Raw genomic sequence first — 20,971 nt, forward strand, 5'->3', positions numbered from 1 at the left:
CAAGCATGAGCCCCATTGGCTTTAATGGGGCTGAAGTGTATGCGGAATTTCCCTTATGCAGGGATCCCAGCGTAAGAGAAGGGATTACTGTATAATGTATCTTCTCCCTCCCCGGTTTTTCCCAATGCAAAACAATGAATTCACCACTTGAAATCAGTTTCTTTTGCAAATTTATACACAACAGACAAGATGGGCAGGGGGCTTAAATGTTCCTATCCCACTGAGAAATGCCTACCGGTTTTGGTGAGTCAACTTTGACTTATGGCAAGCCTTGCTGAAATGTCTTGAGGTTTCTGCCACAGTTGATAGATTATAAAACATATATAAAAGTATGCACATGGCAATGGGAACTATTTGCAATGTTTAAAAAATAAATCTCATTTTAAAATATAAGCAGGGATAGTTCATATCCTTTCCTAAAGTTGAATATATATATTTTTTCAGGTGCAACATTTCACAAAACAAAATATCAGAAAGAACTCTGGGATACATATGAAGTAAACATTTAGAAATTTCTTCCAGTTTCTTAGGCTCTAGTGCCATATTTTAGGACTAAATGGAATGTTTGTTTCAAATTTGTAATCTAATGCACTGCTTCTTAAGCTATTTTATATTGGGGACCGGCAGAGGGTTTTTTTCCTCCAATGTGCCAGGGACTGGCAACATTTTTTGTCCCCTTTAAGAACTATGTATTTCTTTCCTGGAAATTCTTCACAGACAAGCAGCCCATGGCTTGGGGACTAGCATCACTCCAGATACTGACACTTTGAGTGTCACTGACATGTGCAAATAAGTGTCACACAAGACATGGTCCAAACCTTTCAGAAATAGATATTTAATTGGGAGACTGCAATCCTAGTACAAAAAGCAGCAGTCTTTGTTCTCACTGTTTTATGGCACTTTGTTTTATCCTTCTCACCAGGTAGACTTCCTTGTCTAATGCACAAGAAACTCAAGGACTTGCAGTTTTTGATATGATTGTTAATGTTAACTGAAGGAAAAGAGATCTCTTTTCTCACAATCCTAGTTTAACAGCACAAGTGCATTCTCTCTGTTCTAGAGAAAGGTCTTAGGCTGGGGAAAAGACAGCGTGCAGCAGGTCAAATTTTGTTTCTCATTGGTTCCAGCAAACTTAACAAGATCTGAACAACAGATGTATAAGAAAATAAGTTTTCATATGTATCTTGAGACATGATCTACAGTTTATCTTTATTTTTTTCTCTTACAGTAATGGAAAAAAACTCTCAAGTGTAAAGATGTAATATATCATTGAATATCAAAGTCAGGATTGTCCATGGCATTGCGTTTTCAGTTGTGAAACCCAGACAGTGAAAGATACTGACAAGACAAAGAATCATTTTATTTGAAAGTTCATGCCGGAGGAGAGTTCTCTGGATACTATGGATGGCCAAAAAAGACAAATAGAACAAATAGAGAGCCTACAGCAAACGAAGCCTGATCTCTACCTAAAAGCCCAGATGACTAAGCTTAAGACTGTCATACTTTGGACATATCATGAGAAGGCAAGGCTCATTAGAAAATCAAATAATGCTTGGCGAAATAGAAGGTAGCTGGAAAGGAGGAAGACCCCTGTTATAAATGGACTGATTCAATCAAGAAGGCTATAGCTCTGAATCTGAAGGACCTGAGCAGGACTGTTGATGATGATAGGATAACTTGGAGGTCTCTCATTCATAGGCTTGCCATAAGTCAAAGTCGACGACAGGGAGCTGTGGTGGCACAGTGGTTAAATGTCTGTACTACAGTCACAAGGTTGCGAGTTCGATCTCAGCTGCTCCAAGCTCCACTCAGCCTTGCATCCTTCTGTAGGTTGCTAAAATGAGCACCTAGCTTGTTGGGGGCAATTACCTTACACATTGTAAATCACTTACAGAGTACTTAGTTCACCACTGATAAGCGGCATAGAAATGTAATTGTTATTGCTTGCTATTGCTAACCATTAACAACCAATGGAAAATTGCAATTAGGGCTCAGCTTCTGTGAAGTTCCAGTCCCCAGGCACCCAACCCTTCATGTAGATGGCTTTGAATCTACTCCACTGGGAGGTTGACAGGTTGTGGAAGGTACAAACCTGTCAGATCCCCATATGCTGCCAATGAACTGGCATAAAGAAAAAAATAGCTGGATTTGCCAAAGAGCTAATGAGAGTTTATCTATCATTAGCTGGCTTTTCAATAGTTTCAGAATAGTTTTATTTTAGCACCCAGTCACATGTCTTAATTCTATTTTAAATTCTGCTTTGCCTTGGGATAGAGTAAAAACAACAACAGCAAAAAAATGCAGCCACTATACACCACAGCAGTGAGATAGAAGCTTCCAGTGCAGAGTTTTCTCTAAAAATATATTTCCACATGGAATTTAAAATTTATAATTTTAAATTTAAAATACATATACAAAATAAATTTTAACTATACATTATCACTCTATATAGAGAAAACCCGAACACAGCCAGTGATCACACATACCATTCTAGAAGCTTGCCTGGCTATCCTATAAGCTGTCCATCCATTGGAGACATTTTCAAGCTGTTGTTTGATAACAGTTTTTACATCAGATGATAAACTCTTTTGACTAGCAACAAATATCACTGTAGCAAGAGAGACCTGATGAAGAAAAAAAAATTAACCAGACAAGTCTAAATGAAGTTATTCAAGAATAAAAGTGAACTGTTTAACATTATACAAAGAGATAGCAAAGAGATCTTGCAGCAACTTTGAGAGTGAGAAAAAGAAATCTGTAGCATAAGCTTTCATCTCATGAAGGAAACTGAGGGGCTTTACAGACGGCCCATCCTGCTGCCCCTTTCCCTCCCTGATCGGGGATGTGGCAACAGCACACCATGCCCCTAACCCAGCAGGTCTGCAGCGCAAAAAAAAAGCAGCAAAAACTGGCTTCTTTTTGCACCATGAAATGGCCCCATAGCCACCAGTGCCATGGCTTTTTGGTGCTCCTTTGGTGAAATGTGTGTACACACTGTGCCAACATGACGTGGGGTGCACAGCATCATGCCAGTATGGGGCAGAGTCTGGGCATGCACCATGAGTCACCACGCTCCCACTCTGCCCGATGCCGACATTTATCGCCAGTCTACTCAGGGCCTGAGTCTATGGGTCCTAAGAACTGGAGCACAGCTTCGGTGCAGCTTCTGGCCTCTTAGGATGCACGCATCATTTAAACAGCATACCTCCAAAGTGACCCAAAGCAGCTTTATTTTGGCCTGTCTGTTCTGGCCCTATGAAAGCTTATGCTGCAAACTTCTCTCTGTTTCAAGGGTGCTAAAAAAATCTTCATATATTGATACAAACTAAGGAGCTCGACAGACCCCACCTAAGGGGCAGCCTCCAGCCGCCCCTTTCCTAATTGGATCGGGGCCATGGCAACCTCATGCCGCAGCCCAGTCCAGCCTTTCGAGGCCGCAAAAAGGAGCCGCAAAAAACAGTTCCTTTTTGTGTCCTCAAAGGGGTACCATAGATATGGCAGCAGGACTATATGGCGCTCCTTCAGCACTGCATCATTTGGACGTAGCGCCGGAGGCGCACCATGACACCATGCACCTTATGGAGTGGCACATGGTGTCAGGGCACCTTGGGGGGGCCAGTCAGGCGTGCGTCAAGAGGACGCTACACCCCGACTCTGTCCCCATGCCGGCCTTTCAGGCTGGTCTGTAAAGGGCCTAACACAGCTATATCTTTGAATATGGCTTAGCATTGTCAACATGAGCATCCCTCCCTATATGCTGATAATTAGTACTTCTTTTCTTGTTCAGCAACCCTTATATAATGATAATAATATTAATAATTTGTTTTATTTATATACCGCTATTCCAAAGATCATAGCGGTGAACAGCAAGTAAGCTAATTAGCAAGTAAGCTAATTTGCCCCCAACAGTCTGGGTACTCATTTTAGCGACCTCGGAAGGATGCAAGCCTGAGTCGAGCTTGGGCCCTTTTGCTGGTCTTGAACTTGCAACCTTGCGGTTTTGAGTGTATGGCTGCAGTACAGGCATTTAACCACTGCGCAACCCTGGTGGCGCAGTGGTTAAATGCCTGTACTGCAGCCATACACTCAAAACTAGATTCAAACTGTGATATGAGATTCTGGATTATAAGAAAAGAATGTTTTCAAGAAAGGGTGATAAACATATTGCCCTCTAAAAGTTGAACTGAAATTTTCATTGGCTCTAGACAGCATAGCCAAGAGTGAGAAATAACAGAAGGTTTTGGAGCTCTTTCATCATTTTGAATAACTGGGTATTCATGTAAAATATGACCATTTTAATGCTGATCTTAAGGTTATCACTGATTTATCATACATATACACAGAAGATATAGAAGAAAATCAGCATGTGGAAACATGACAAAAATCTATATATTTTTAATTCTACAAAGAGGCAGCAATATTACAAATCTCCTGTTTGACCATACACTGCTTATGTAAAACAAGTGCCACCTACTGGACTGAACAGGAATTAAGAATAATACAGCTAGTTTTATTTAGTAAAAAGTCACACTGAAACTGATGGGACTTATTATTCCATATTTCTCATTGGGGTACAGATTTTTCATTTTCCTTTATTACCTACATAAGAACTTATGTCTAAGCCAGGCCTTCTTTGTAAATACAATAGAAAAGGAGTGATATGTCAAAGTTGTAAAGTTAATAGCCTTCTCTTCACCTACAGCATTATTTAAATTTCTTTATAAAATTCACCCAATTCATTTACTTCCCTCTTTCATCTCCTCTTCAACAGTACCTCCCCCTATTTTACCCCTAGGGTTGTTAAAGCCACACCTTAATATCTGTGGTCTTTCCTATTCTGACTTTCTTGGTTTACAGTCCTACTTTGGCATGTCCTTCCTGCATGCTACTTCTTCTTTTCTATGTTGAAGAAGCTTCTTAAAACAGATACAGTGTCTCACACTATCCCCGTCTGATTTTTACAGCTCTCTCCTTGTGCTGAACTGAGAAATCCCTATGGCTCCCCTTCTTCTTTATATACACTGTGCTACATGGGCCCATGGGTCCTCTCAGGGGTACCTCAATACTTTGATATTGAAAATATGATAAAGTACATAGCCTGTATGACTTTCCTATGACACCCATGTGAAAGCCATGAGTCTAGGTGGAAAATTCCAGGTAAGGTTAGCAAGATTGGAGTGGCAGGCACCAGCCTGATTGAATCAATCACCCTGAAGGGGATCTGGGACAAAGGAAGTGGCTAAGGAGTTCTTAGACAACCAAAGCCCTGGCAAGACTGCACATTAAGTCTATCTGTCTTGGTAACTTAGAAAAACAATGCTGAAGTCATTTCCCAACCATTTGCTCTTGGGATTAGCCTCAAGGTGGAAATGGGACATATATACTAGGCCATTTTGCTTCAATCTTGGGCTTAGTCAGTTGGCAGGCAGAATCTCTGTTGGTCATTCTGGCTAAATTCCTCTGCAGCTTGCCCAACTCCCCTGTGCCATGGAAGCTGCAGAATCCCAAATTTCATCAAGGACCCCCAGTCATAGAAAAACAGATTATCTCAGGTAACTGTGAGGGGAGCCTCACAGCTGACCTGTTCCTCTTTGAACGCCTTGATTCCTTTAGCCTCTCCAGTATATATATTTGTGTGTGGCTTATTTTTTTTTTTTTTTTTTTTTTTTTTTTTTTTTTTTTTTTTTTTTTTTTTTTTTTTTTTTTTTTTTTTTTTTTTTTTTTTTTTTGCCTTTTTTTTTTTTTTTATATAATTATCATTGTTATTGGCAAACCTGCCTCTGGAGTTCTGTGAATCAGGAACTGGTATAGCTAGTAAAAGATCTCATGGGCTGTCTACCCCCACCCCTACCTTTCAGTTAAAAACAAATTCCCTTGAGTAATTGTTTTTTGGAGTGTCCTCCAGAGGACATGGCCCTCATAGTGGGTAACAACTGTGTCTATTTAACCACAAATCTTGAGTCCAAGTACTTAAAATGGAAAATTACAATTATAAAATGCCCAAAATGTAGCCACAATATAAACATTCCATGAAGTTTTCCTAGGGAAAAAAAGATCCTAGGAAGAGAACAGGTGGCAAAAACCCGGCAGTCTTGTTACCATGTCATTCTTTTCACTCCATTTACTAAGACAGCAAACTGCTAAATGAACTATCAAGCTACAACCTATTCTGTAAGTAGCTTGCTAAGCAATTATTCAACCTGATTCTACCCAGGCCCATTTGCTATCGAGAATAATTATCTTGAATCAATTTTCCTCACCAAAAGCTCTTGTTGTTTATCAGAAGCTGACCGTCCAATCACTTTATAGAGATCTATCAGGTCTCCCAGCATTCCATCTCCTAAAACAGGCAACTGCATGGCGATGGCTGCCAAGCAATGGCAAATGAGAATCCGGGCAGCATCTTGAGTGCTGTGCAGCTGTGTCAACAAGGATTCAACAATGGATTGGCTGAGAAGGGGGGCGACACTTGGCCAGCTTCACCATGCAGTTGAGTGCTCTCTGCAATAAAACAAGTGACACTTTCTCAGAATTCATTCCCCATCTGTCACTTTTAAACAGGTGCTAACATCAGGTCACAGTACTCAGGTTACTAAGAAGTGGCAACATGAAGCATAACATACAGAAGAATATGATCACATAATAAAAAGCTTCATCATCATCAATTTCATTTCTCCCAGAAAGGGACCCAAGGCAACTCACAAATAAAATTGTTTAAATAAATAAATATTTTTACAATAACATTTAATTAATTTATTTAACTGTAAGGCTTTTTAGGTCATGGCCAGCACTTTGAACTGAATAAGTAACAATTTAGTGCTATAGATTTTTGTGGGTTTTTCCGGCTATGTGGCCATGTTCTACAAGAGTTTATTTCTGATGTTTCACCAGCATCTGTTGCTGGCATCTTCAGAGAATGCTGATGGAAGTGAGTTGGACAGACAGACAGACAGACAGACAGACACACACACACACTGTGTGACCATGGGTAGGGATTTACATGTTAATCTGTGTATTGTTGTTGGCAGGGCCTCAAGTTGGGAGGATATGCAAGGAGGATTAGTGTCTGCTAATTGGTGATCATTGTTTGCTGGGAAAGCCCCTGACACTGGGTGGTTTCTCATTTGCAGAGTCCTGATTCTCCTATTTTTCAGGACTGGTAGCCAAACTCTGTTCACTTTAAGGGTTTCTTCTTTCCAGTTGAAATTATCCAGATGTTTGTGGATTTCAATGGCTTCCCTGTGTATTCTGACCTGATAGTTGTTGACATGGTCCAGAATTTCTGTGTTATCAAAGAGTATTTTATGCCCAGGATAGTTTATAACGTGTTCTGCTACTGCTAATTTTTCTGGCTGACTCAGTCTGCAGTGTCTCTCATGTTCCTCGATTCGTGTTTGTACACTGCGTTCGGTGATCCCTATGTAGACTTGTCCACAGCTACATGGTATGCGGCAAACTCCTGTAGCTGTGAGAGGATCTCTCTTGTCTGTTGCTCAGTGCAGCATTTACTGGATTTTAGTGCTATGCTAATGAACCTCAGTCTCCTGATCATCTCTTTCCTTCTGTCTCCTCCCCTAGCTTACTGCAAAGAGAATGGATGCATCATGGCTTTCTGGTTTAAAGCTAATGACATGTTGTTGTTCCAAGGACCAGGGTGTGTAATTTGTGGCTCTCTAGATATTGTTGATTCTAGCTACCAGAGTCAATGCTGAAGAATAATGTGGGCTGCAGTCCAACAAAACCTAGAGGGTCACAGGTTACCCATCCCTGGTTTGAACAATGGTTTGTTAGAAAAAAGCCAAACTCAAACTGTGGTTTCTGAACATGCCTTGGTTTATTTAACCAGAGTTCCACGTTTGAATGGAAAACAGATGTTGCTGATTTTTCTTGCAGCCATGCCAGAAGAAGAGGGTTGACTAAACATCTTTGCAGTGTTAAACCAGGGTGGGGAAAATGGAATCTTCTAAATATTGTTGGACATCACTTCCTATCACCACCTTCCAGTCTAGCTAATGGTGAAACATGAGGAGAGTAAGAGTTTATTAACATCTAAAGGGCCAGAGGTTCCCAAGCCATGTGTAAAATCACCGTTCAGTGTTACATCCAAGTCAGGATGTAAATCTGAGTAAATCTTATACTACAATTTAAAAACAAATTTACTGAGAAACAAATTCCATTTAAAAGGTGTTTATCAAAGAAATCAAAGGCTGCAGAACTCTGCATATTTGGAAGCGACTCCCTAGAAAATCAGTGAAATTCACTTCTAATTAAACATATACAGGACAGCACTGTAAGTTCCACCTCTTTTTCAATCTTTCACCTGCCACATTACCATCAGGCCTAAGATTACATATAGATAAAGTATAACACATTATTTCTCATCAATGTGCTAAACAGCTAAACGAAACAGTGTGTGTACTTGGTTCAATAAAAGTTGTCATTTCATCGGCATGTCAACGTTTAGTCCTTAGTTATAAAAGAACTGTAACATGAACCGATGGATTCAAATAACAAAAAAATAGATTCCACCTAAATATTAGGAAGAGCATTTTTACTGTACGAGCTGCTCAACAGTGGAAAAGATTGCCTTGGAAGATGATGGACTCTCCATCTTTGGAGGTTTTTAAACAGAGGTTGGATGGGCATCTTTCAGGAATGCTTTAGTTCTTGCATGGTAAGGGTTGGAGTAGTTGACCCTTGTAGTCCCTACCAACTCTAAGATTCTATGATAAAAGCGAGAAAGTGTGCAAGAACAGACGGAGAAAGATATTTTTTTGTAATTTTATTCTTCAGTCGTGGTTAAATCAAATCAAATTTGAATTAAATCAAATCAGGTCAAATCCTCCCTTGATACTTCCCCAAGGCTCCACTTTCAGGACTTACTTAGATCTTGAGTACTGACCTTGTTCTGAGTACGTTATGTAATGTTCAAGTATACACATCTACTTTTAATGCAGAACAAGATTAGAACTAGAATTTAATCAGACCACAAAGCATCTTCAGTATAAACACCAAAATTCATTACTTACATATTTAAGATAAAGCAACACAAAACAACATTATTTACCTTTAAAGTTGCTTGAGTACCTGGATTGCTGTCTTGATTACAAAGAACAAGAAGAGATTCAAGGCCAAAGACTGCATCTTGCTCCAGTGGCAGAAGATCTAGGAGAAAGATCTATATGTTATTCCCTACTACTCTAATACTAGCTACTCTGCCCCCTTGGTGCTCATGACTGTGAAAAATAACACTGATCTTTTGATTTCATCCCTTTCTTAATTTTGCACTTGAGCGTGGTCAAAAGGCAGAGAAGCAATTCCCTTCCTTAAATCTGCAAGTCTGAAATTCAGGATGCATCTTACTGCAGGACAGCAAAAGCAAAATATTTTTAAAAAACAAATCTCATAAGATTTAACACAGCTGAAACACAAATGCAATTTTTTCAGTCTCACTTAGCATGCTCAACCTTTTTGGCAAGAGGCAGCCAACAGCCATGTAAAGAAAATAACTATTTGATTTGGCCATAAATAACAACAACAACAATAATAATAATAATAATAAAATTTATTTATATTCTCGTCTCTCTACAAAATGCAATCGGTGGCTTACAAGGTTAAAATATATACAGTGGTACCCCGGGATACGAATGCGCCGCCTTACGAAATTTCCGGGTTACGAAAAAAATCAATTGAAAAAAACTGTTCCGGGTTACGAAGGTTATTTCGGGTTACGAAAGCAATTTTGGTGCTTTTCGGAGCTTTTTCGCACCAAATCGCGGCTTTTCCCCACTAGCGCCTATGGGTTTTCGGCTTGCGAAAGCCTTTCGGGTTACGAAAGCGGCGGCGGAACGAATTAAATTCGTAACCCGGGGTACCCCTGTAGTTCAAACCCCCCACCCCCCCCCCCCCCCAATACAATTAAACAATGTGGAGTTTAAAACATGGAACATACTTAAAAACAATTCAATAAACTGTGGTAAAGTCAGAAGTCAGCAATTAGATTTTCCTTCTTATGGCTGGAGAACTATTCAGGAAAGGCCTGCCAGAAGAGATCCGTCTTTATAGCTTTTTTAGAGTTGGGGCATGACAGCTAAGAAATTCCTTTGGGAGATCATGGACAGCCTTGTTTTATAAGGCTGTAGCGAATTCCTCCCTGAGGATCTAAGCGTACGGGGAGGATTATATGGAAGGAGACTGTCCCGAAGATAGGTTGGACCCAAGCCATTTAGGGCTTTAAAGGTGATAACCAACACCTTGTACTGGGCCTGGAAACTAATGGGCAGCCAGTGAAGTGATCTTAAGATCAGTGTTATATGGTCTCTTCTGGATGTACCAGAGACCAATCTGGCTGCCATGTTTTGAACTAATTGAAGTTTCCGGACTAAGCACGAGGGTAGCCCCATGTAGAGTGCATTACAGAAATCAAGGAGTGAAGTTACCAGTGCATCAAGATCCCTGATTTCCAGGAAAGGGCGCAGTTGGCATATCAGCCGAAGCTGATAACAGGCACTCCTGACCATCGCATTCACCTGATTTTTCATGTGAAGCGACGGATCTAGGAGCACCCCCAGACTGCGAACACAGTCCTTTGAGGGGAGTGTGACCCTTCCAGGACTGGAGGTTGTATCCTGATACCTGGGTTCGGAGCCGATACCGTAAGTACCTCCGTTTTGTCTGGATTCAGCTTCAATTTGTTTTCCCTCATCCAGTCCATTACTGCCTTAAGACAGTCGCTGAGAGAGAGACACCATGTGAAGTCAAAGCTGATGACCGAGAAATGGAGAAATATATCTGGGTGTCATCAGCGTACTGAAACACCCCGCCCCATGCCTGAGGATAATCTCTCCCAGCGGCTTCATGTATATGTTAAAAAGCATTGGTGACAGGATGGCACCTTGTGGGATGCCACAATTAAGCTCTTTCCTTGCAGAGCAACTGTCCCTGAGCATCACCCTCTGGAATCTGCCTGAGAGGAAGGAATGGAATCACTGCAATCCAGTACTTCCAATCCCTAGCCCTCCCAGGCGACTCAAGAGGATGTCATGGTGTCAAAAGCCACCGAGAGATCTAGTAACACCAACAGGGTCACACTACCACTGTCGATGCCCAGACAAAGGTCATCAGTCAGAGCAACCATGGTAGGTCTGCATCACTCTTTAGTCTTACTTCAGTATAACTTTTGGACCTAAACTGAACAGGACCTGAGTGATCACTTGTGTGCAATGCAGGTGCTTCTATGGAACTAAGACAGGGTAGTGTCTCAGTTGCTATGGGGACAAGGATGCTTCTTCCAACTGCACTGAAGCAGGAGGTTATGTTTTTCTAGCAGGAGTTAGGAAAACATAAAAATCTATGAAGCCATGTTTAAGACAGGCAGTATTCACCAGGAGAGATTCTCTGCACTCAGCTGGCTGCTGGAAAACTGGTCTGGAAATGAATATTAGCTTTGGAAAACCATAGCTTTCTCCCTGTGTGAGCACAACATTACAATATGGGTTCTTTTCTGTCAGATGCCTTTCTTTCCCAGATACTGAACAGCTTAATCTGTAGTGATTTAAAACTGACATTTGATTTCTTAAACAACAAGCTTTGGATAAACCCCAAAGAAAGGGGAATGGCTCAGGGTTACTGCGAGTTTTGATAGAGGCTCACACATGGAATTTTCAGCTTAAGACTATTGCACTAAAATCCATTGTATTTATAGTGGCAAAGCATAACAGACATACTTAGCTTTCATCAGTCAGAGAAAACTAATTAGCAATAAAAAATGACAAAACTGAATTTGAGTTTGAACTCTCAAATTTAGCAGCTAAGATAACACTTCACAGCACCTCAGCTTGCTTCCCAAAGGAAAAAAGAGCACATTATGCCAAACATGGAGGACCCCCAGTGCATCTCTCCATGTATATGTTCCTATGTATATGTTCCACAATTACCTTTTTCCTGGCAGGAAGCAGCTATATTTGTCAGAACTCGTACTCCATGAGAAGCAATGCCCTGGTTATTGTGGTAACAGCACTCCTGTGCCAGTTTGATTAGATCAGATGATCTTGCTGTAGTAGCTGTCACTCCTAAGTGAGAAGGAGAGAGACATTTCTAAAAAGCACAGTAATACTAATTATATATTGTGCACAATTTGAATATGAGTGGGAAAGTAGGAACTTGGTCTTGTATTGTCACAAAGCACTGCTCAGCCTGCAGGAGAGAGTATGTGAAAGATTCCAAGATACAAAAGACTCCCTGATTTTTGAAAACAGTGAACCAAGGCTGCTGAACAGCTCACCCATTTTGTACACAGCTCAAAGTCTTCAAAGAATAAGAACTAGTAGCTCTCATAATGTCCCGCTTCCTCATTCCTCTAGTGGCATTGTGGAAGGGAGTGAAAAGATATTCATGGCAATTTTTGACTTCTGCAGTTCTCAACAGGAAGCGAAATAAGAATCCCTTTCTCCCACACAAGTGCTCAGCACAAAACTTAGCAAAGAGTAAGTTATGTTTTGTTAATTTTACGTGAGAATTTTTCTGAAAGCCACAAGCAACATGCATGCAGGGTTTTGTGGACAAGATAGGAACAGAAATAATGTTACCTAGAAAGTTAAGTTGAAATTTGAGGATCCTGTTACCTGACTGTTTTTTCAAATCAGTCTCTTGGGCAATAAAGAAGTGCTCTAAAGGTAAAAATTTCCCCTTTGACGTGACTGTCTTGACACATCTGACTGTAGGGGGTGGTGTTCATCTCTGTTACTATGCCAAGGGAGCCAGCATTGTCAAAAATGATTCCGTGGTCATGTGGCGAGAAATCCAAGTCTAGACTGCCAGAAAAGATCCTGTATTCGACTCTATTTTCTTTTCTAAATGGAATGGCAGGGATACCCACATCTTTGCGGGGGGGGAGGAAACCTGTCTAACTGGTGCTATTGGGATAGCTCATTATTTCTCAGCCTGCTTGGCCTTTCAAGATCAAAACATTATTCCAAGCACTTTACAGGAACAATTGGATACAGAGATGAGAAATTATCCATTTAAATGCAAAAGAAGCAAAGATCAAGTTGACTTTATGGATACATCAATCTTCTGATTAAATTAAACCTGGGACTGGGCATTGATATTCTAGTACCCTGTGAAACCTTATCCTGCTAAGAATTGTTTAAATTAGATGTGCAGCCTAATGTGCTTTCAGTCAAAAGGTACAACCAACCTCACTAATATGCAATGTTAGCACAGTGCAGGAATACTGAAATGGGAGGCAGCAGTAAAGTAGAGTGGAAATAAACTGTGCAACAAACCATTTATTGCACCTGTGCCCATGCCCACACCCACTTGGCCCTTGGCAATTTTCTAATGGCAAGTCGCTGAACTGGACACACACTCCATTATTTCAGTCATTACTGCAGACACACAAGACAAATAACATCAGCCTGGCAGTCTGTGAATGACCCCAGTGCATTCATTGGGAATACACTATTCAACAACAGTGCTCAAAGTAATGGAAAGCATGATGCATATCATTTTTTACTGAAAAATGAAAGTATACGTACCAAAATTGTCCTGATATAATCTAGTCATACCTGGAACAATGCTGAAGTACTGCTTGATGGCTATTGTCCCCGACAGTGTGGAAAGTACAGAGAGCATGCCTAGTTTCAAGCAGTCATAAGGAGTTTGAAGGGCACATTCACAAAGTGCCTGAAAGCCAGGAGAAACCATGATTTTAGTACAAGAAAATAATTTCCATATGAAAAACAGTAAGAACCCTCAATACATGTTGATCGTAGAATCATAGAGTTGCAAGAGATCTCAAGAGCTATCATCCAAAATCCTGCCATGCATGAATACACAATCAAAACACCAACAGATGGCCATCCAGCCTCTGTTCAAAAACTTCCAATGAAGGAGATTCCACCACATTCTGATAACTTGCTGATTCACATATGTACATCACTTGACAATTCACTACTGGCCATGTGAAGTATTGCCACTGAAAAATATTTTAGTAGTAATATTAAAAATTCAAAGTGTTTCATATGTATCGACTATGCTTGGAAATGACAATACAATGAGGTTGCTGAAAATTCCAGCTTATTGTTCATCATACAATGAACTGCCCACAACTGCCCCACTTGTTTCTTCCCACCTTTGGGAATGAGAAAGGAAGCAATTACAGACGGGCGTAAAGTACGTCCTGGGGACGTACTAGGGTTAGGGAAAGTGCGTGCCTTACCCTAATACAGTGGTACCTCGGGTTACGAAATTAATTCGTTCCGCTGCCGCTTTCGTAACCCGAAAAGCCTTCGTAAGCCGAAAACCCATAGGCGCTAATGGGGAAAAGCCGCGAGTTCGTGTGAAATAGCGCCGAAAAGCACCAAAAAATTTTTCGTAACCCGAAAAAACATTCGTAAGCCGGAACAGTTTTTTTAAATGGATTTTTTTCGTAACCCGAAAATTTCGTAACCCGCGCATTTCGTATCCCGAGGTACCACTGTACGTCCCCAGGACAAACAAAATGGCGGCGCCCATTCCACACGGGGGCCGCCATTACGACGTCAAAAACGCGCCACCTCCAAACGGGGCGGCGCGGACGTGACATCTTTGCGCTGCATGAGGGCGCATAGAGCCTTTAGGCCTTTAGACGGCTGCGCCAGCGACGCAAGGGAGAAAGCCCCTTTCTCCTCCTCCCCGCCACCGTCGGGTGTCCTTGGGGCATGAAGCCCCAAGGACACCCCTTTCCAGGCCGCAGGGAAGCGGCCTTTTGCCACTTCCCTGTGGCCTGGAAAGCGGCGGTCCGGGGCCCCAGAGGCTGCCGTTCTGGCAGCTGAGGCCCCGATCCGGTGGGGAAAGGAGCGCCTACAGGCTGCCCCAAAGGAGTGGTCTGTAACGCACCATAGGCTTTCAAAATTTGGACATCAGGTTCACCAGAGCCCAAACAAGGAAGAGTCTAAACACAAGAGTGGAGGTTGGTTTCTTGTGTCTGGTTATCAACAGAGCAACAAGTCACAATCTGGGCATGGAGCTAAAAAAAAGTTTTGTTTTACTGTCACTTTCTGGTTAGTAAAGCTGCTCTTATTCACAAGAGGAGCAAAGGCAATCAGACAGTTAGGCTGGGACTTAGAACTTTGCCCACAGTTTACACTCTCAAGCATTGTATCATACCAGATTCTGGTTTCAGCTGATGTGAGGTATAGAAACGTTCCACCTGTGCTGTTTCTCATTTAAAATGACTCTTTCGTACATGCAAATCATCACTGCTGATGAACATGACTGTATGAAATCTACCAGAGAAACTACTACAAGAAATAAGAATCATCATGCTATGCATTTCATGCAGTCCCATCCATTTATATTAGGAAAGAAAATGTCATCATGGCTACAAATTAGGAAACACTAAACCAAATAGACTATCTTAAGCTCTGTGCTGCAGAAATAAAAAATAAAAGCCAATATAGGCTTTTAATTAAGGTAACACTGAAGCTAATTCCCCTCATGATTGAATATACTCATAGCTCCTGAACCTATCTACATAAAAGGGTTAATCCAAAAAAGAATACGCTAAGGCAAGACAAAACCATCATTTAAAATTTGGTGACACTTTGTAAATTACATTTAACAAGAAGATTTTTCTACACAGATTATCATTAAATTTGCTTCCCACAGGGTGCTGCATGGGATTTCCCAAAACAATAACGTTTGTTCCATCACAACATGTCAGATGGAAAAAGCAGTATCTTGCTAGCAGTTTGGAACTTTCACACAATAATAAATGGGATTTCATTCATACAAAGCCGGGAATTAAAAAAAAAACCTCCTAAAAGTGAAATCTAATTGTCCCCTATGAATGCGTTTTTAAAAATCCTCAATTGGGTACGCATTTTCTTTTTACAACAATGCCACAACAGCATTAATCTGAGCATTGACAATAAGTCTCATGGGGAAAATGAAGCCTTTGCACCAATCATTCACATTTTCCCACCATTTCCCTTTTGGTTTTTATATCAGGAAACCACATTATTGACTTTTCACCAGAGTGATATAAACATTAATAAATATATTATGATGATCAAATGCACTGTTACAGAAGAATCTATTTTATAAGTCACTGAAATGAAATTCAATTACCTAAAGTAAGAACACACACAATTTGGATTTTTAGCACCTTTAGAAGCTTTCCCCTTCTCCCTAATTATTTATGTTGATATATCAGCTCTTTCAATATATTAATGGCAATATATATGGCTTCCCCCCTTATCATCATGACACCCTTGTGAAAAAGAATGAAAAAGAAAGAAAAAGACCGAAGGACATCCACTGAATTTCATTAATTAATGAAGATCTGAATCTCAGTCTCCCAAATCCCAACCTAACATCCTAAACATTATTACAACCATACTAGCTGGCTTACCAGAAACTAGCTTTCAGCTTTTGTTCTGGACACATTTAGTAGACAATAACTATTAAACAGTTACAAAAACTACTAATTGTTTTCAGAGAACAATTTCCCATTACAGTGGTGCCTCGGGTTACGAAAATAATTCGTTCCGCGGCCGCTTTCGTAACCCGAAAAGCCTTCGTAAGCCGAAAACCCATAGGCGCTAATGGGGAAAAAAGCCGCGGCTCTGCCACGGCTCCATTTAAAATAGCGCCGGAGTTTTTTCGTAACCCGAAAAAACTTTCGTAACCCGAAACAATAAATCCCTATGGGATTTTTTCGTATCCTGAAAAATTCGTAACCTGGGTATTTCGTATCCCGAGGTACCACTGTACATTAGGAAATCAAGGACATAATTCTACTATTGGCCTCAATGCCAATAAGCATACGAAGAAAGCTTAACAGGCTGGATTGCAAAGATTTCTGTCAAAAGGGAAATAATATCTTCATAATACTGTAATTGCATCCTCTGAGTTCTCTCTCTAGATGAAAGATGAGGAACACCAGTACCAGCAACTGGTTTCTACATAAAAAGGTATAGATATTAAATCATGCCAGAAAATCCTGGTCTCTAATTCCCAGATATATTATTGTTTATTAGATTTATAAAATTATACTGTTGCCTAAAAATGCTCAGGGCTCTGTACAATGAAGAAACATTAACATTATATAAAATTATAGGAATAAAAGAACAAACTGACACAATAAAATTTACAAGCAAAATTAAAATTAAAGAGCAGCAAAACACCTTAAAGAAAAAAAACAGACTTCACTACCTATCTAAAGGAGAACAAGGAAGGAGCTAATGTTACTTTCCTGAGCAGGGAGCTTCTCCATTAGGATTCTACTAGGGTTCTGGCCAAAGACCTTGTAAAACTACAAATCCCAGTATTCCACAGGACTGAGCTATAGCACTTATGGTGGTGACAGTGCATTATTTCTAGTACAGCGTGCCTCACCACCACATGCACGAGTCCCATTCACTATAATGGGGTCGAGCATAGGTGGAATTCGCCTTATACGGAGGGGGGGGGGGTCCTGAACAGATCCCCCACGTAAGGCGAGGTTCTACTGTATATATGCCCCCTCAGTTTCTTTAAAATCCCATCACCCCACCAGTTGCTACTCATCTTGTCAGCCTTCAACCTCTCACTGCAGCCAGACAGGGATTTTGGAATTTCACAGTCTTGGGATCAGTTAAAAGAGAAAGATAGCTGTGTGCCCACAGGCATGTTAACAATATCTACCCCAAAACCTGGAAAAACTACCCCAAGTGGCCTCTAACAAACCCCATACACTATAAGTTAGGAAACCAAGCAAGAGAATGACCTTCCCGCAACACCTTGACAAAAAAGTTGGAACCACCATAAAGCAGTGCCTTCAATATCCATTATCACACAAATGTTGCACGATATATCAAATGCAGCAGAACTAACACTTCCCACATCTAGCACAGGTTATCTACAAAGGGAACCAGGACAGTTTCAACTGCAAGGCTCCCTGAATCCCAAGTAAAAAGGATACAGATTCCAGATAACAGAGGTACAATGGTTAGTTATATTTTCTCACAGGGACATCACTAGGGTGTGCAGGGTGTGTGTACCACACCAGGTGACTCTTCAGGAGAGAAACACCTAGTGTGTGGGGGGGGGGGGGGAAGAGTTGCTCACCATCCCTTCCTGCCTGTTGCTGCTTCTCCTTCTGCTGTCCTCTCCCCTCTAGCTCTTTCCCCATATTGTCTCCACTGGGGTGGCTGCCTGATTGTGAGTTACCACATTAGGGAGGCACTAATCCTAGTGACACCATTGTTTTCTCAGTTCTGAGAGAACAAGCTCTGAACCACAGCTCAAATTCAGCCCTGGGTGGCGCATTCAAACAAAGTCCATATCGTATACTCATCTATAGGTTGTATAAGTTGAGGGCAGGTTTTAAGGCCAAAATTATGGATTTTGCCATGACCCATGGATAAGTTGAGGGTAAAATCTGGAAGCTCCTTCAGTAAGTGTGTGTGTACTCAATTGAGGCTTTTTGCTTCAGCCTTCACCCAGACAGTGATGGGCAACGCGGGCAGGAGAGGGACTCTGTTTATTTGTCTAACAGCAATTAATCACTCAGGACTCTTTCTGCTTGGCTCAAGAGAAAAAGAAACTCTTCCCACCACATAGGGAAATCTGAAAGAGTTTCTATCACATTATCATACTGACCCATAAATAAGTCAACCTGGAATTTTGAGTGTCAATTTTTGGGCATAATTTTTTAGACATATAGATGAGTAGATAAGGTAATTCCCAAATGTTGCCCCACCTGTTTTAATTTTCCAGGTTTCCTTCTTATAGATAACATTTTATTGGAAAGCACATAAATGGGAGTGGCAACAAAATGTTTTAGCACACAGCATTTCTTCTTGATATTTCAGTCATTCTATACAGTGGGCCCTTCCCTTACACGGGGATCCATTCCACGTATGCTCAAGCCCCATTAAAAATTGCGCATGACGTGGGCGCACTATATATGCCACATACACATATTCCTTTCTACTACCCTTCTCTCCCCATCCCCACTTCTATAGAAAATTGACAATTCATAGCCACTGAGCACACCAAAAGTAATTTCTGTATATCTTAAGTAGTTACGATATCTTTCTCAGGCTTTAATCTTACTGGAAAGTATTCAGAGAGGGATAAAAACATGAACAGAAATGAAGCAACATGCCTGCTCTTTTTGTAATTTTGAGATGATGCTTAGGGAACTCCTTATCTATTCAAAATGAGGCACAAATTAAAAAAATATTTCTGGCAATATTTCACCTTCCTGAAGCCAGTTGTGAATTGCAGAGGCTATCCAGACCAACCTACAAGGTTGGCCTGTGGGTAGAATAAGGGCACAGCATCCTGATGACATAGGTCCTAACTCTTCCCCCAGGGCGCCATGATGCACCGTGCACCTCATGACACACCTCTGGTGCTGCTTCCAGATGATGCAGCGCCAAAGGGGCAGGATACAGCTGTGCCACTGCAGCTATGGCACCCTTTGGAGGGTGCAAAAAGGAACCACTTTTTCAGCTCCTTTTTGCACCCTCCAGAGGCTAGATGAGGGCCATGGCATGAGGTTGCCGTGGCCCCGATCCAGCCAAGAAAGAAGCAGCCTGTATAGCCCCTAATTCTTTTTCTGTCATTTAGCTAGCAAGGCATGGGTAACTAAGCATACCAGGTGTTCGCTGTAGGCTAGGTTTGTCTAGAATAACAGTTACTAATCACTGATTTAGTGAAGATTAGTTTGTTATATAGTTGAAAGTGTTCTGTGCATTGTTTTCTGTATAATGGTATTCGAACATGTAGAATAAGGTTAAAATATACCTATGAGGCGCACAGAGCATAAGCCCCTCTGAGAGAAGTGGAATGTTTATTACGCTGCCCTCCATGTATGCTTAATCTTATTATGAACCCCTACTGCAGTGGTTCCCAACCTGTGGATCGGGACCCCTTTGGGGGTCGAATTACCCTTTCATGGGGGTCGCCTAAGGCCATTGGAAAACACTTATTTAATTACAGTTATGAAGTAGCAATGAAAATAATTTCATGGGCTTGGGTCACCACAACACGAGGAACTGTATTAAAGGATCGCGGCATTATGAAGGTTGGGAACCACTGCCCTACTGCATATTTGCTCATGAATGAATCATACCACACTAAATAGGCTTTATTTCCCAATAAATGGTGTTTACGAAATGTAGCCCTAGTTGTTCACTTCCAAAATGAAGATGGTGCTTACATACCTGAATATTCTCTCTGTTCCAAGTATGTGGAGTTTTAGTTGCCAATAATTTTAGATCTTGGATAGCAAGCCTCTTTACAGCCTCTCGTGGGTCATTCCTCAAATACTGCAGCAAGAGCTGTATCTGTAAATTTAAAATAAATTACTGTTGACTAGACCACTGTATTTTTCAGTATACATGCAAATAAAAGCAATTACAGCGAGCCCTTGGCTGGGATTCAATTCCAGGACCTTCCCAGGGATAACAAAATCCATGGATGCTGAAGTCCCATTATATACAATGGCATATTAAAATGGTGTCCCTTATTTAAAATAGCAAAATTGCTTGATTTTTGGAATTTTTGGGAGTATTTTCAAGCCATGGATGGTTGAATGCAGAATCCATGGATATCGTGGAGCAACTGTAATAATGAAGCATAAATGTGAAATGTTAAGAGTAAACTGAACAGATAAGAGTTAGGATATAAATATAAAATATATATGTAAGTATATAACAACTATTAAAAGACATAACCTATTAAATAATAAATTAATCAAATTAATACACAGCCCAATCTTATAAACAGCAATAAGGGCAAAGGTTCACAATACACAAGTCAATATAACTGAAGTAAAGCAGACAAAGGCTAATACATTAGCACGAACATTTGAGAAAATAAAAGTGCTTCTTCTCCTTCATTTCCAGAATCCTTTGCCTCAAAGAAAGAACCTGAAAATATAAGAATGTCATTGGCTATTGAGGAAGACCACAGATCGAAAGACGTTTGTCCTCTA

General features: G+C 40.8%; 1 protein-coding gene across 1 annotated transcript in view; it reads right to left on the minus strand.

Annotated features, from left to right (window-relative positions):
• INTS7 (integrator complex subunit 7) overlaps positions 1 to 20,971 on the minus strand; it is a 52,515-nt gene that overhangs the window by 22,985 nt on the left and 8,559 nt on the right. The window contains 7 exon segments of the mRNA XM_042439268.1: positions 2,487 to 2,624; positions 6,261 to 6,455; positions 6,457 to 6,501; positions 9,068 to 9,165; positions 11,937 to 12,071; positions 13,569 to 13,686; positions 20,199 to 20,321. Coding sequence (XP_042295202.1) covers positions 2,487 to 2,624; positions 6,261 to 6,455; positions 6,457 to 6,501; positions 9,068 to 9,165; positions 11,937 to 12,071; positions 13,569 to 13,686; positions 20,199 to 20,321 — 852 coding nt within the window.

This window comes from Sceloporus undulatus, chromosome 1 (genome assembly GCF_019175285.1).
Source record: "Sceloporus undulatus isolate JIND9_A2432 ecotype Alabama chromosome 1, SceUnd_v1.1, whole genome shotgun sequence".
Lineage (NCBI taxonomy): Eukaryota > Metazoa > Chordata > Lepidosauria > Squamata > Phrynosomatidae > Sceloporus > Sceloporus undulatus.